Source organism: Helobdella robusta (assembly GCF_000326865.2).
Source record: "Helobdella robusta unplaced genomic scaffold HELROscaffold_5, whole genome shotgun sequence".
NCBI classification, from domain to species: Eukaryota; Metazoa; Annelida; class Clitellata; order Rhynchobdellida; family Glossiphoniidae; genus Helobdella; species Helobdella robusta.
In genome coordinates, this window is record NW_008705254.1 from 1,760,089 (window position 1) to 1,777,726 (window position 17,638).

The 17,638-nt window shown below is 34.9% G+C and overlaps 2 protein-coding genes across 2 annotated transcripts; both read right to left on the bottom strand.

The window, feature by feature from the left end:
* Positions 1 to 11,093: 11,093 nt before the first annotated feature.
* On the bottom strand, positions 11,094 to 11,756 carry HELRODRAFT_163254 (hypothetical protein; the record flags this gene model as incomplete). The annotated part of the gene is made up of 2 exons (XM_009027178.1): positions 11,094 to 11,496; positions 11,752 to 11,756. 2 exons carry the CDS (start codon positions 11,754 to 11,756, stop codon positions 11,094 to 11,096), a joined length of 408 nt encoding a protein of 135 aa, XP_009025426.1.
* A 3,530-nt stretch (positions 11,757 to 15,286) lies between these two features.
* Positions 15,287 to 16,995, bottom strand: HELRODRAFT_163255 (hypothetical protein; the record flags this gene model as incomplete). The annotated part of the gene is made up of 2 exons (XM_009027179.1): positions 15,287 to 16,334; positions 16,952 to 16,995. The coding sequence occupies 2 exons, from the start codon at positions 16,993 to 16,995 to the stop codon at positions 15,287 to 15,289; spliced, it is 1,092 nt and encodes a 363-aa protein (XP_009025427.1).
* Between the last annotated feature and the right edge of the window lie 643 nt (positions 16,996 to 17,638).

Sequence of the window (17,638 nt, forward strand, 5' to 3'; positions counted from 1 at the left end):
TCTATCTATCTATCTATCTATCTATCTATCTATCTATCTATCTATCTATCTATCTATCTATCTATCTATCTATCTATCTATCTATCTATCTATCTATCTATCTATCTATCTATCTATCTATCTATCTATCTATCTATCTATCTATCTATCTATCTATCTATCTATCTATCTATCTATCTATCTATCTATCTATCTATCTATCTATCTATCTATCTATCTATCTATCTATCTATCTATCTATCTATCTATCTATCTATCTATCTATCTATCTATCTATCTATCTATCTATCTATCTATCAGCAACAACAACACAAAACAACAACAACCTACTTTGAAATTGATCAAATCCCGATTAATACTCAATGGCTGACTGAGAACAACTGCCTTTACCTGGTTATAATTTTTATATCAAAAATAATAATAATAATAATTATAATAATAATATTAATAATGTTCACATTAATATTAATAAAAATAATAAGAAGAAAAAAAGAAAGAAACAATGTAAAAAGGAAAGAAACAAACAAACAAAACAAACAAACAAACGAACGAACGAACGAACGAACCGACCTTAACGGGATGTTGAATGGAGAAACCCTTGCGTGAATGGACGGTCTTGGGTAGATGGAGGAAGCGAGAGATGCTGAACCTGGAGAGGCGGAAAAGTAGAGAGGATGGATGGAATGATGGCCTGTTGACGTACGAGTGCATCAGGAAGTCGTATGTTGTTACCTGTCGCGATGATGATGGTGACGGTCGGTATCCCAACTAATTGGGTGGCTGGATTATGGTCTGTCCGTCTCAAGAGACGTTGCAATGACCGAGTTCGAACGCAAGGAGAATCTCAAAATATCATGACAATGTTTTCGCACATACACGAAAATTATCCGACTCGACTCGACTCCGGGTAAAAATTTCCGACTCCCGACTTTGAATTCCAGAAAATTTGTCAACTTTTACATCAATTTCATCTTATTATTGCTACTAAATAAAAAAAACCTTGACAAATCACTCAAAACCAGTCAATGCAATTGTTTTTCTGTGTAAAATTACTTTATTTCTATGTTTTACAACATACTGAATAAAATTATGTGATTTTATTCCCATTATTAGAATTTATTTTCAGTATTAAAAATAATTGTCTATCACTGCATATATTTATCCTCTAAAAACACAACCTTAAAAAAATTTCAAAAAAAATTTTTTATTATTATATAAAAAATTTTTGTATATATGTATATAAAAGACAGACGAGTTGTGGCTGGAAGAGAATCTGACACTCGACAGCTTCTCCCCCGTCCAACGACACGATGAAGTCGCCACGGCTGTTCAACTGGGCCAACTGGTCGCCTGCAATGTGCGTCTCAGAGGAATTAATTAATCATTTAATTTATTAATAAGCAAATTTATTAATTAATATGCTTATTATTTATTAATTAATTAATTAGTTATCTATTTTAAGAAGCGATATGCAAGCAGCTGCTAAGTGGAAAGGAATGGAAACCCCCTAACAAGTATACAGATGAATGATGTGTATGTTGAAAAATTAAGCTATGCATTATTAGCAGTGAGATGCAGCAGTTGACGAACTAAGTGAACAAACTATTTTAAATGAATTAATGCACTAATAAATGCATCAAACGCGCGTATAAAACCTTCGATGATTCAAATCATTTGCGCACTTACTGGGGCAAAGCTTCTTGTTGGACTTGATTTTGAACTCTCTGAACTTCTTCATGAGGATCTCAACCCTCACGCGAGATGTTCCCTGCAGGGTTGCAGAAGTGTCATTGTAGGTTATTTAAAGTCAAATAAGAAAGAAGTTGCGCTCTTCTTTAGAATGAAAACCAGTTTAAAATTATTAAAAATTAATTTAAAGTTAATTTGAAATTTTTAAAAAACAAGTTAAAAAATTTAAAGTATGGCCATTCCTAATTATTCAACATCAGATGAACGCGTTGTATATTTTTTATACTAAATTTTTTTTCATAATAATTACCAGCCTACAAAATAAAGAGCAATGAATCCCGTGACGAGCACCACCTCCACCCCAACACCATCAACAACACCACCACCACCACCAAGATGAACAGGCGACCTACTTTGTTGATGATCTGGAAAGGAATGGAAACAGTTGAGAAGCGGTACACTTCACCAAAGTTTATTTCAGGCTGTTGTTGAAGATGGAGTGGGGTCGTTGTGTATTGTTTCGACGCATCGTGATACGTTAAAGTGCATGCTATTCATGCATGCACTACACACATGCATGCATGCACTACACACATGCATGCATGCACTACACACATGCATGCATGCACGCATGTAAATTGTTCAAAAACAGACACATCTAAAAAGCATAACAAACACTACAACCTAACCTAAATTTTAACTTAGAAACACTCTCAAAAATAGACACATATTGAGGCTAACATGCACACAAAAACACAACACAGCGACATTAAATACAAGGCGATCCTGACCAAGCTGATCTCAACGCACGGCTTCTCAACCGAAGCGACGATCCTCAAATCCAGGTCCTCCCCTCCTTTGATTGCGAGACAGATGGAGAGGTCGAACTTCATCAACTCTTTTGGAATGAAGATTGCATGGATGGGAGTGCAGCCGTTCACTGGGACCAGCCCCTTCTTTGGCTCGATGAACAAGTTGTACACTGGATTGTTGTCCTCAATCTTCAACACAACGTAATGAACAGATGTTAAAACACACACACACACAGACACACACACACATCACACAGACACACGCACGCACACACACACACACATGAATGAAGCAACAAACAACACAACAGCTTAAATAGAAACAACTAGCATGGAAATAAACAGGATGAGTTCCATTGTTAGTCAGCATGGCCGATCCAACAGACAGCAAACCAAATGATATATCTCGGAAGTTGATTGTCGATGGATTTAACGTGATCTTTGGTTCATTCATCTGTCATCGTCGTTATGTTATTATCATTGTTGTTGTTGTTGTTGTTGTTGTTGTTGTTGTTGTTGTTGTTGTTGTAACTTTGAAATTTCATTGCAAACATAAGCAATATCCACACGCATGATGCACGTAAGTGCGAGACTTATGAAAGCCTTGCAACAACTCCAACGACAACAACAACGACAACGACAACAACGACAACAGCAACAACAACGACAACAACGACAACGTCAGCAACATGCAACAGCAATCTAACTTGCCCATCCTAACAGCACACTTACCAACCGACCTTAACGATGCACGTGAGAAGAGAAGGCAGACCACCTCTGACCTTGAGGATGAAGTTTTGAAGGTCAGGTGCTTCGTAGGACGGTCTGTATGAAACTTCACAGTTCAGTGAACTCTCTCCTGATATCACCCCTTATGTGATTTGGTGGGTAGGTGGGTGAAATGTTTGGTGGGTGGTGGGTGTCGTTGCGTTTTGACAATTAGATGTTGTTGTTGTTGTTGGAGTTGTTGTTATTGTTTGAATTGTTGTTGTTGTTGTTGTTGGAGTTGTTGTTGTTGGAGTTGTTGTTGTTGTTGATGTTGCTGTGGGTTTTGTTGAAGTTTTTGTTGTTAGAGTTGGTGTTGTTGTTAAAGTTCATGTTATGGTGCTCTGTAAACCATTAAGAACATTTTATTCGATTGAAATGTTTGTAAGCTAATTAATAAACTAAATGACCACGACGACGATGATGATAATGACGAAAACAGTTCTCATATTTATTTAATGTAAAAACGAGTTGAGCCTGTCCCTTGTCGACAATTTGAAATAAACGAACAATCCCGACGAAAGTTAAAAAAAAATAGAACAGTTACTAACTTAACAATCAAGAAAATGAAAGCTAGCAGAACATTCCAGAAACTAAGGTGAAAACTTAAACAAACTTCGAGGACAGCTAACGTCGATAGATATCGGAAAAGTAACATGGAAAAATTAATCCCATTCATGGATGGAATTGGAAGTATTCAAATGAAAATTAATAGCATCACATTACGCTCATTATGAACTATTATATTATTATATTATTATTATATGATACAACCGTGTTTAAATTTAAACAGTGATAAATTTATTATGGTTAATGTGAGTCATGTTGAAACGTTGATCTATGAAGGGAATGATGGAATAAGAATCTTTATTGGAAATAATGGAATAAGAATCCTTATTGTAAGAGCAGTTACGAAGATGGTGACCAACATTCGTGATAATGACGATGACAGACGTCTAATTATAAGAATGATGATGATGACGCAGATGATGATCACAGAACCATCTCAACATACCGGAATATGGACATATCCTGAAAGGCTCTCTTTCATCTTCCTTCTCCCTCTCATTCCCATCACCACCAGCCTCACCACCAACGTCACCACAAGCGTCGCCATACGTTCCACCACCACCAGCAGCAGCAGCACCACCATCATTCTCAGTAGGTTGGTAGTTGCACGCGGGAGGTCGATCCTGGACCCAACAGAAGTGGAGTTCTTGTCCGTAGGGGTTGCTAATGGTCACGGTGCCTGTTATCACTTCAGAACGGCGTCGCATGTTAAATTGTTGTGAGTATTTGGGCTGGAAATGATCGTACTTAAATGAGAAAAAATTAAATTAAAAACTATTGTTGAAAAACATTTAAAATTGTTTGAAATCACGCGAGGTTGAGTATATTTTATATAATGATATTTGGATTTCAGTTTTTATGAATTATTGAACCATTCGGCTGAGCAACCATCCGCCAAAACTAATCAACGACATATTCAATCAACCACTTAATCACCAGCCGCCAATCAACGGACCAATGGTGGACCCTCTAACATATGACCAATCACCTACCGACCATCGTACAGACCAACCAATCACCAACAAGCCTACCGCAAGACCAACAAACCATCACTGGTCGGAGCAGCATACTTCTGGTAGAGGGTGAGCAGGTCACATGACAAGGTCAACTCGGGGATAGCTACTTCAGCTGTTATGGTCAGCTGACTCTTGTAGTGGTGGTTGATCGCATATGGGAGCGATCTGTGTTCGAAAGTTGTCGTCGTCGCGGTTCACACGTAAATAATAACAGGCTTTTGATTTAATTCAAGTTAATGTTAATTTGATATTTCTTAAATGTTTTGGTAGTTAGTATTTAATAGCCACACTCATTCCTATCATTAGTCATCGTCATCATCATCAGTAGCGGCAGCATTACTATCATCACCACCATCATCATCGTGGTCATCCACCTCATCACGAATGATGACCTGTAATAACTCCCTAGGGACAGAGGCTTCAATGTGATGGGCAGCTGAGTGGTGCTGTGTGGAGCGATCAGCCTCACCGTGTCCTTCGTCTCACTCAGTTCACTCTCCTTCACCTGATTGCGTCATCATAACCATTCACAACAACAACAACAACAACAACAACAACAATCACAGCCTCATCATCAACAACAACAACAACCACACAACGACAACCAATGACACCTACCTGGAAATGGACATGTACACTTATGGACAGCTGGTTGCTGATCCTTACGTGCTTCACCACTTGCATGCCTAAACAGACCACACCGAAGTCCAAATTGTGGGGTTCTACATTGCATCGTTAGGTTGATGATGACGAATATGTTGATGATAGTGGCTAATCATAATCATTTGATTACAACAACAATGAGTAATTGAGCTGATTGTCGAGTTTAATGTAGAAGAAATGATTACAAATTTCATGATTGAGGTTGTGGCAGCCTTGAAAATCAAAATTTTTGACTTAGTAAATTATCAAACGATAAGAAAGAAACATTCATTTTGCGCTTGCTCAGCGTGTTCAAATTTCATTTAATTAACCACCTCGTCCAATTCATTACATGAAATCAGACGGAAAGAAAACGAAATGAAATGAAGCTGATCAGGAAACGATGGAAAAAAAGTTGATACATTCTCGTACATTCTCAAGTTAACTAAAGTAACTGATTATAAAGTACATTGTGTTTAATACGACTGGAAAAAATTTGTTGAGTCTAGTTTTTTTTATAAAACAGATCTTAAGTTTTTGAAATGTTTAATTTTATGTATCAATGTTTTAAAGCCAATAACGATTTTTCAAAAGTGATAGTGCATGTTTATTCACAAGTTCAGTAAATATGATTATATGATGATGAATAAACATTGGTGAATTACTGACATTCTAATGAAAGATTTATAATCATTTGAAACAAAACGAAAATTAAAACAGCGAAAATAATAATAAATCCTCATCAACATCACGTGACGTTATCATCGTGACGTCATCACAATATCCCAACAAAGATTAATAACCAAAAATGATGTAATTGATGTTAGAGGGCTTGAGAAACTTGCAGCACTCATCATCTGCCCTGCTTCCTAGACCATCAGCGCTCCTTGCCAGATTTGATACAGCTTTCTGCTTTGGCTTTATAAAATTTAATATCATTATATAATTTCAAATCTAAAGTGCAAACACTTACATTAAAAAATGGCTAAATTGAAAAACACACTTGAAAAAGTATTAAAAATGAGCGAACGAACAAACGAACGAACGAAAGAAAGAACGAACGAACGAACAAACGAACACACAAAAAATGAGACAACCTTCTTATTCATCATCTTCTCAAACGAACAACCATGTTTGTATGCTGCATTCTCGCATGCCAACGTCTTAGAATAACCTGCAGTTACATTCCCGCCAATAATATTCGTGACCAAGTTCATGCTCGTCTGCTTCTTGTTATTCACATTAGCAGAACTTCCGGGCAATATCGTTAGTGGGGATATCGCCTCGGGTGAGCCGTCTGAATGTTACCAATTGCGAATTTATCAACATTTTTTAGTATTATTTTTTAACGATTTTTCCAGTTTTCATGCTTTTAATTTTTTTTTATAAATATTTCATCATATACGCATACATAAATAAAAATAAATTAATAAAAATATTACTGTTGTTTTTGTTGTTGTTGACGCTGTTGTTGTTGAGGTTGTCATTATTGTTGATGTTCTGGTTGTGGTGTGAGCTTGATGTTGGCTTACTCTTCACATCAACTGATTTCAATCTTAATTAGTTTAATCAAAGTTAATTATGCCTCATTCATTCATGGCTCATATTGTAATAACGCCATTAATTATTATTAAAATCATTTTATTATTATATTTGCTATTATAATTTATACAATTTAATTATTTATTATTTTAATCACCTGGATTTAACTTATTAATCGGTTAAGTTATTGGGTTTTTAATTAAAAATAAATTATATATTTAATTTATTTAAAAAATTTTTGCTAATATTTTTACTCTTGTTATTATTATTATTATCATCATTTGTATAATGATGAAATTAAATTATTTACAATATTAACCATTATTTGGTCACTGTACATGAAATTAATTATCTATAATTCATATAAAAATATTATTAATTATACAGATATTAATTTATCTATGTTTTTTTTAAAAAAAAATAGCTTTATAAATTATTTACAGAGAGAACAAACATGCAATGTAATGAAAATTAATGGTCTGATCATTTGGGAGACTTCCAACACACACACACGCACACGCGCACACACACAAAATAATGATAATAATGATGATGATATGGATTTGTATATGAAAAAAGTGCATCAAATGTGATTAAATTTTTTTCATTCTTTAGCACAAATAAAGAGCAATTCTTATACGTTCTGGATTTAAATTGAATAATTTAAAAAAAAACTACAAAATGTCTCGTGACTCGTTGTTTATTAACTTGTCCATCAGATTATCAACAAATAATAAATATCAATCAATAAACCTCACTCAAATTCAAACTTTAAATCGTGCTACATCGTCACTTTAATATTCTGTTATTCTTTCACAAGAACGCATACAACTTATGTATCACTTTAATAGGTAACACTTACATCACAAAAACAATAAAAGGAGAAGTATAAATTCTTGAAATACTAGCGAAAACTAACAGGTGAGGTTTGTTTTTTTCCGATGGTGCAAAACTTTGGAATCTGTCTTTTAACGAAGGTAGTTTGAGATTGGTATTGCTTTTCACAATGGGAGTGTGCGGAAAACTGTTCTTAGCAGAAACGGCATTGGAGATATTTTCGTTGCTGCTGTTGTTGTTGCTGTTGTTGTTGTTGCTGTTGTTGTTGCTGCTGCTGTTGTTGTTGTTGTTTGTCAAATTTTGACTGCGAGTTTTTTTGAAAGTGTCATCATTGGAGATGATTTGGTTGCCAGCCTCGTTGCCGATGGGCATTACGTTCAAACTTCGACTTCTTTTATAACTCGTCTGCAATAACATGTTGGGATTTCTGTAGAATGATTTGAAGTTGTTGATGAAGAGTGGTCCAGACGATGTTGAAGAATGAATTTGTTGAATGGGCAACATGGTTGCAGATGTTGCATACGGCTTCATTCGTTCCATCATGTGCTCCAAACTTTTCATATCTGCAGACGTTAATTGAATCATTTACACAAACACACCATACAACAAGGAAACAAAAAACTTAAAGTATTTTTACAGCGATCTCTTTATCATTTCATCTGTCATCATCACATTGCCCTCATCATAATCATCACCACTCAGCCCATCCAACAATCATCATCACATCACCAACATCACCGACACCAACCAACCAATGTTAGTGACAGGTTTCATCTTAGCAGGAGTCAAATACTTCGCCTGACCCAACAGTCTGATTTTTCTCGAGCAGAATTTCTGCCAAAGCCGAAAATAATTTATTACTTCATTTAACTCTAAACACTTCAAAGGGACCAACTGATTAGGAATTTGAATAAAAGTATAGGTAGCACGAGATGTTTAATATGCCGTACGCGAAAGTGTGTGGGCACAATAACATCTGCTGAACGTTAACCTAAATAAGCACTGAAAACATGAAGCAAACCTTATAGCATTCAGAAATGTTCAAAGAAGTTTTCATTCTGTTACAATCACTCTTGTCGTCACCGTTACTACCACCATCTCTGTCATTCTTGCATTGTACCGGTCCGATGATGTCCATAGTTAGGAATGGATCGAAATCGCCTTGGTGCAGCAAAAATTATTATTAAGGAAATTAACAAAATATTTTCTGAATGAATTTAAAAATGTCAGCAGCAGTGCCTTCCTTTAATTAATCCAGAAGTATTGAATTGAATTATTAAGAGTCGCAAAAAAAGTGAACAATAATAACGAACGAACGACAAAGCTTCATGGTTAACACGGGAAGATGACAATATGAAAGGTAGTTTTTTACAGAATGGCAAGAGGTAACCACCTAATGGACGACATGCATCTCAGCTGAACATTACACAAGAGGTATCTGAAGAGAATTTGTTTAACATAATTTCACGAACCTGACTGCTTTGGAGCGAATGTGAGCAGAAATTTAATGTCACTTTTCGATGGGATGACCCCTTCACAAGGTTCAACATGGAAGTGAGCCAACGGTCGAAAGCGGAAGGCGATCTGCAACCATGGCGACAAATTGTAGATGGAAAAATTTGCCAGTTTCTTGCAGTTGACCCAGCAGAAACCAAGGTCGATTTGTTCGTGAGAAAGTTGGAGGATGGTGGATGTGCAAGTGGCTTCAACATGGATGATAGTGCGATGGTGGTCTGCTGAGTGGGTGGGTTGGTGCTGGTGTGAATCACTTTCTCCACAGACGCAGACGTCGTTTCAGTGTTTTGTTAGTATCATGCTTAGTTCGCCAGTGCAGTTGTGTGCCAATATATGCATAGGCAGTTGATATGTTATAATGCATGAATGATAGACCGCTATGTTTCATTAGCCTACAAGCAGGGACTAGTGTATAAATATTATTATGTTAATGTTACTTCATCAATTGTCTTTGATAAGAATACACTTTTTTTTAGAAATATCATGCTGTTTTAAGATTACTATAGGCATAGAAGGAGTGAAAACAACAATTACATTAAAATAAAAGATTGAAATATTACAAATATGCAAATAGAGAAAGAATTAAACCTGCTGACTGACTGGTATGGCACGACCTTCCTTCCTCCTTGTTCTTTCAAATGAATCAAATTATTTTACTAAATTTATTTTCTAATTGTCGGGTTAGCATTAAAATAGATAGATAAATAAAAAACATAAATAAAGATAGAATAGAATGATGAAACCATGGAGGCGAGGCAGACGATCTTGCTGGAAAGATGTCTGTCAGGTGGACTCAATTGAAAACATTTGAACCCCTTACTGCCTGCCAGCCACCTATCAAGAGTTCAATAAATAATTACAATTTATTACTTTAAACTTATTATGCGGTTTAAAAAGACAACAAAAATTAGTTAAAATTGCATGAAAAATAAAAAAAGAGCAGAAGAAAGGAAATAACTTTGGACTAAAAAGGAATGTCAATGGAATGGATGAATATGCTGGAATGATGCCCTCCTTTGGAAAAACTTTCAATAATGACGTCATGCTTTCCAGACGGCCTTGACATTCAGGATTCAACTGTAAATTCAGGATTGACATTTAAATAATGTCTGATCTGTATGTTATTTTCTATTGATTGAGTGTGTCGGCTACATGAATTTTTTACCTTCGAAAGTTTCTAGGGCATGCTGTTTATATGAAAAAAACCAAATCAAAGGAAAGTTATTTACTTATAAATGGTCACTTGAATTGACAGATGATTTTTTTTTGTATGTCTGATAGCGCCTTTAGGTAGTTCTATAAAAGGCGCTATACAAATTTTCTTATAATAATAATAAATAATAATAATAAATAATAATAATTATAATGAGCACCAGATCAAAATGCTTACGTAATATACTTATCTATGAAATAACTACATTAAAAAATTTAAATAAGTTCCAGAGCGGCGGATCCAGAATAATTTCGCGTTGCTGCTATTTTCTCCGGTAATATTCCCCGGCATAATTCCGTTTCAGTGCCGGATGATTTTAAAATTCTTAATTAATGACACCTTTTTTTGTTAATTTTCGTTTATTGTATTACTATATTCTATATGAAATTTTTGATATTTTCTTCTTTGGTGGTCTGGCGTGGCTCACCCAACCTCCTCCTGGATCCGCTCGCTACTGACGCCCTGAGAACTCATAAATGAGATTGTTATAAACTAAACCATAAGATCAGAAGTTGTGTTGGAGCCGTTCTTGCCATTTTGCACCTCAGTGGTGACATTAAAATTGCTGACTGCGCCTGCATAAATAATCTCTCCATTCTTCTTGCATGCATTCGTTGCCCTGCCACTTGATCTCATCAACGTGCCTTCGTTATTGTTGTTGTTGTTCGTGTTGGTGTCATCTTCCATGAGAAGCATGGCGAAACTGACAGACTCTTTGGTCTTGTTGTGTAACTGGCATTTTATTACGTTAACTGTGTTGTAATAAGTTGCACTAAAGTGAATGTGGTTGGTTGGCGTGTTCTGTGGACCATATAGTTCAATAAGTTGGTTGATGATGCAACCACGAACCAGAAGGTAATGTAGTACATTGTTGTTTCCCTGCTCCAGATGTATGCTGATGGGGTTGTGAGTGGCGGGTCAAAAGTTTATCGTGATGAACTCTGATTATTATGATTTTTATTCAAAATTAATTCACTCATGTATAAATTAATACACGAATGTAATTACATATTCTAATAAATCTCGTTAAAAACATCGAATATGATAAAATCTAAGTTATTTAGATGTTATTGTCATTGAAATATGCACGCATACCAACTAATTTGTTAAACATTCACAACTGAGTTCCAGTACAATTGCAATTACTAACCACATAATGAAATTGAAGTCTCCAATAGCATTTGGAACGAAACTCACCTTCAAATTTATTTCATATTAATACTTCAATAACTTAGGAGTGTATTTAGTCTTAAACAAAGAAGAACAACTTGAAAATGTATGAATACAAAAAGTTTTAATGTGAGCTCAAGCATCTGGCCAATAACTGATCAGCTCAGGTTTTTGATTCAACTGTTAGTAGTACATGCATTTCATCTGAGCACATAATTTGTGTACTAATGAGACAAACTTGCATTGGATTAAAACATCTTATCACAATGATATCTTTAATTATTTCTGTTTCTGGGCTAATAGACAAAAGAATGGAGATAATGAAAATGATGATCGCAGACAGAAAATTTTAGCATAGCTATATCTGATGATAGACATATTTTATTAATAAAGAGTAATCATACAGAAACAGTTTGTTGGCACGATGGATTGATGTAGCCATGGGATGGATGAGCATTTACATGTTTGACGTTCGTTGTTGGCACATCTATTTTATAAAAACCTGCCTGGTTCCCTGACGTGGAAAATATGGATGGATGGAATTTTTGGCAGTAATTTGACATAGGATACAAGACAGATTATAACTACTATAAACTGACAATTAAATTCAACTAGTGAACCTTTGTTGAATATGACAAAATCTTTGCAAACAACATCACCATCTCCTAAAATTATTTCACAATTTATCTCGTTGCAGCTCAACTCCAAATATGGTTTCGGTGGTTCACTTTAAATTTTAAAAATGATTGCTCAAAGTTAAAAAATTTGTCTAATAGTTAAACTAGTTTGAAAATAATAAATTAACAAACACAGTGAGAGGTATTTCATGCTTTTTGTCATCAATTTGTATTTCAATGCTGTCAGACAAGTTCACTTCAAGGTCAAGGTTCGAGAAAAACTTTATTGTTCCTAAAATTTCCAGGCCTGCAGCAACTTTCACCGGACTTATGGCTGTAGTTTCCAATTTGAAAAACTGAAATTTAAATAAAAAGGATTTAAAAAATTATTTCATAAAAAAATTTACACACAACAATGCAACATAATAAAATGATTATAAGCAAAATCCACTAGTTGAGTTTTGAATTTTAGATCATGCAATGTATTGACAAGCCTATCAACATGATGTGATTATACTTCATCTGTATGACAAAATTGAATCTTGCTAGTCTCATATATTCGTCCAGAATAGGCAAAAGTTGAAATGTAAAATGCTTTTGGCCTTAGACATGACTATCACAATACTTTAAAAAGTGATTTAAGAGTAAGAACCTAGGTATAAATAACAAAAATTGAATTAATTAAATAGAACAGCGATGCACTACTGATGACTAATGAATAGATTGCTACAAAAATTATAAAAATAAATCAATCCATGGGTGTAAACTGTCAGAAAAGAATATAAATATCGAGTATAATAAACTGTATAATATACAGTTTATTACATACATTATTAAGGGGTCCTCTAACAAAATGCAGATCTCTTGATTTCGGTCCATTGTTAATAATTTTCAACTTTTGCTCATACAATTGTCCATCATTAACAACATTTTTAAACTGAAGCAAGCGAGGCTCCAAAGTAATGCCCAACGAATTCATTGAAGATTGTTTTTTTTATTATTGTTGAATCATGTTCTTTTTCATGTTAAATTTTGATTTTGTGATGAAGATTATGATTCTGTCTTACAATATACATTTATTACGTAGACTAGTTAATATTTTTATTAATAAATTTATTAATTACAAATTATATTTTTATATTTCAACGAACGCTGAGCTATATTTAAAAAGTAATTTCCATAATGTTCTGAAAGTATAAGTCCGGCACGTTGCTATGGTAACCAAAAACTTTACTATTATTCTTTGCTGCTTTTATTTAATAATATCAATGGTATGATCTTTAAACTTATAAGCATGGATATATATATATATATATATATAATTATATCCATGCTTAGAATACGGAAAACATCGCTTGCAAAAATCTTCCATAATTGTATTGATTTATCAGACCTTGAGTTAATCAGCGATTCCGATTGGTAATAAATATAATGATTGCTTGATAAAAAATTGTTTGTGTCTTTGTGTCTTCTTTCCAGCAAAGAAGGTTTGATTTGTATTTTGTACGGCGATAAACCATTTCTAACTTACGAGTAGATCGTTCTATTTCATTGCAATGTCAAACCAGTCACATGATTTCTTACTCCTCTTTGCCCTTTATCAAAACATACGTATCCCTCAGGTGTTGATTGGCTGAGACATACATCGTCAGAAGAAAAATGTCTGCTCTCACTGATGGCGAGAACGTCCAACTTTAGATCAATTATGAATTTTTTTCAGACTATTTAATTTACGTTTAAGTGAGCCAATTTTAAATTAATAATGTTTCACTGGATTTTAAGATTCAGACGAACGCTGAACTGTTTTAATTTTCGTTAAAATTTTGACAACCAGATATGTAATTTGAATAAAGTTTTTCTCGTCCAACCCGTTAAAGCTTCGTAACTGTTCGCAGCTAGTCGCATATGTGTTTTTGTTATACAAGTTGGTTTCTTATGGCTTCCTCCCTCACCCCTTCCTTCAACAATTTTCTGTACCACCCTAAACGATTTTAATCTTTCTTTGTTGAATTTTTATTTTTTAATTTTTTTAAAAAATACATTCTATATTATTTTGCTCAAAAACGTGTATTTTTTTCTGTATTTTTTTAACGTTTTAACGACAGCTGAACTGTTTTATTTTTATCTTGTATATAAAAGATTATTGCAGAAGATTTAATAACAATATTAAGAAAATGAATTCAAACATTTTGAATAATCACAACTGAATACATAAATTTGTATCTGAATACATAAATGTATAAATTTGTATTTGTATCTTCAAATTGCTATAAAAATACTTAGCTGTCTCTTCAAGTATAGCCTACATATCGTCATATAAACAGAAGTCGCATTCTTTTGTTAAAGGAAAAGAATAATTTAAAAATTGACTCAAATGTATGAACTTTGCAATAGAGAAGGTACGATACGCAACTAAGTAATGAGAGGATTTTTCGACAAACCCGCAAAAAATGAAAAACTCCAAAATCTTTAACACGTTGTTCTGCGCTGCACGTTGCGCGTTTGTCGAAAGTTCAGAAGTGTCAGAACTTAAAACATTACGAAAACAACAGTATACCTACAAAATTTAAAACGAATTTGTTTGTTGGTTTGCTAGGTTTTTTGGTTGGTTGGTTTGCTGGTTGGTTTGTTGGTTTGCTGGTCGGTTGTTTGATTTATTAGTTGATAGAATTAGTATTAGGATAATTTTTACAAAATGTTCAGATTTTTTTCCGGTTAACTATTGTAAAAAAAATTAACTTTTGTTTAAAAAATCATTGAGACAACAGAACATTTTATACAAAAAATTCATGCAAATTTGAACGAATCAATAAGTTGAAATGACGTAATTACTCTAAAAAACTGTAAGTAATTATGTCTTTAATGTGGTTAGAAACGAATCATCTGTAATCGAAGAGTTCAGGATCGATGGCAGGAGTGCGAGTGACAACAGGGGGAAAGAGCGGACGGATGATACGCAACTTTGCTGCTTTCCAAAAGGTCAATGTTAGACAAGTAATTTGTTTCCCGCCCATTTGCGCTGCCACTTTTGCTTTCATTTGTTTTTATGCTGCTCTTTCTCGAGATTGTTGTTGCGTTTTTGGAGCTCGTGTTAACTTGTGCAATTCGGTTGCAGTCCTGACAGATGGAATTATTGATGCCGAAACAATTACAAAATTCAGGTTGAGAAGATGTCGTATTTTTTTTGTTGAGAAGATTTTCGTTGAGTTCGTTATTTGTTATGGAGGTTGTCATTGAAGAAATGAGTGCCGGTTTAAAAAGCGACGTTGTCGTTGTTGTGCCTGTCAGCGGCGGAGTGATTCCTGTTGTTGGAATGTTTTGGAATGATTTTAAAGATTTCTTCAAGGTGTTTGTCTTGTTTTGATTTTCTGATAAATCATTTGTATCTGCTGTTTCTTTTACTTTCCGGCGATCAACTTTCGGTGCGAGTTGCATATTTTTCAGGAACAACGTGTTTGTTGGTTGTTGTTTGTGTTGCTGCTGCTGTTGTTGAAGTGGCTGATGATGAGGCTGTTGTTGTTGTTGCTGCTGCTGCTGTGAGCACGCATTGGTTTGATCAAGTTGATTGCTCGGAAGCTGATGTCTCACTGCTCTCGTTGACCGTATGGTGGTTGCAACGTTATCGTTGTAGTTGCTGGCTGTGACAGGCTCGTAACACGGGAGTGGATGGTTGTGGTGGTGCGATCCTAGCATGAGGTATTGCTGGGGAGAACTTTGTTGGAATGTTGAAATTGTGTAGATGCTGTTGTTGTTGTCGTTGTTCAGCGAGGCCTCGTCAATTAATTCGCTGGTGGCATTGTAACTGCTCTGCAACAAACTTAGTTGATGTGGAAGCAAGTGTTGCTGGAGTTGAAGTTGGTGGTGGTGGTGATGGTGACTGTGCTGCGAACACAAGCTGGGAATCAACGGATCTGCCGTTTGGCTCCGTACGTACCTGCGCTTGTTTCTGTGGTGATGACGATGATGATGATTGTGGCGGGAACGATGATGATGATGATGAGTAGGAGGAGGAGATGAGAGTGATGATGAAGATGAAATGGAAAAAAATGGTGAAAATGTGATGACGATGAAGATGACAGGAATGATGATAATAATGTTAGAGAGTGATTAATGGTGTAAAGGATCATAATGATTGTGGCGGTGATGATGACAATTTTGTAAAACAAAACAATGATGATGATGATAACAATAATGGTGATTATGCCTAGTGAAAAAGTGGAAGAGGAAGAAGAGGAAAAAGATTAAAACTGAGATAAGAATGATGAAGATGATAAAAAGTTGCTACACCGTGGCCTCCAAAAATAATGACAACAATGGTAACATTATTCATGAAAAGTAAAGAAAACACTGATGATGATGATTTGCGTGGTGATGTTGATGATGATTTGCAAAATGATGGTGATGATGATGATGGTGATGGTGATGATGATGATGTTTTGCATGATGAAAAGGATGACGATAATGATGATCATGAGTAAGGACGAATAACAAATAAAAATAATGATGATGATATGACATTGATGATGATGAACTGAGTATAAGAATGAGCAATTAATAAATGACCTTTTGTAGAAGAGGACGATGACCAGGAGCATGAGGACTCCCATCGTGATCCCGATCAACACCCCCGCGCCCACCACCACCAACAATCCTGGTTCGAATAGGTTAGTGTATTGGTGAGTTGATAATGGCGATGTTGATAGATGGATAGATGGATGGACGGACGGACGGATGGATGGATGGATGGATGGATGGATGGATGGATGGATTGATGGATGGATGGATACTAACGATAAAGATGATTGTTATGGTTATTTATATTAATGAATATGTTAATGAATATGTTAATGAATATGTAGATGAAGACGTTAATGAATATGCTAATGATTAAAACTTTTTTTATTCGACGATGGTTGTTGTTGACGATGACGATGGTGATCGCGATGATTTTACGATTTTGTTTGTAGTAAGAATTGAAATATAATATATCCAAATTGCGTTGATTCTGGCGGGGCTTACATGAATAAACATTTTACGTGCTAATAAAATTCATTTGTTTGTGTCGGCGTCAATAGCGAAAGTTAATTAAAGTGCTGATGGCTCGGATGGCCTAGCAAATGACTGACTGTCTGTTTGTGTGGTGCGTTCAGATTTTAACTCTGAACGTGTAGGTAGAAATACCTACTTGGATAGGAAAACAATATCATAAATAGGCAATCGAAAATAAATTGATACTGAAATCGGAGTGAA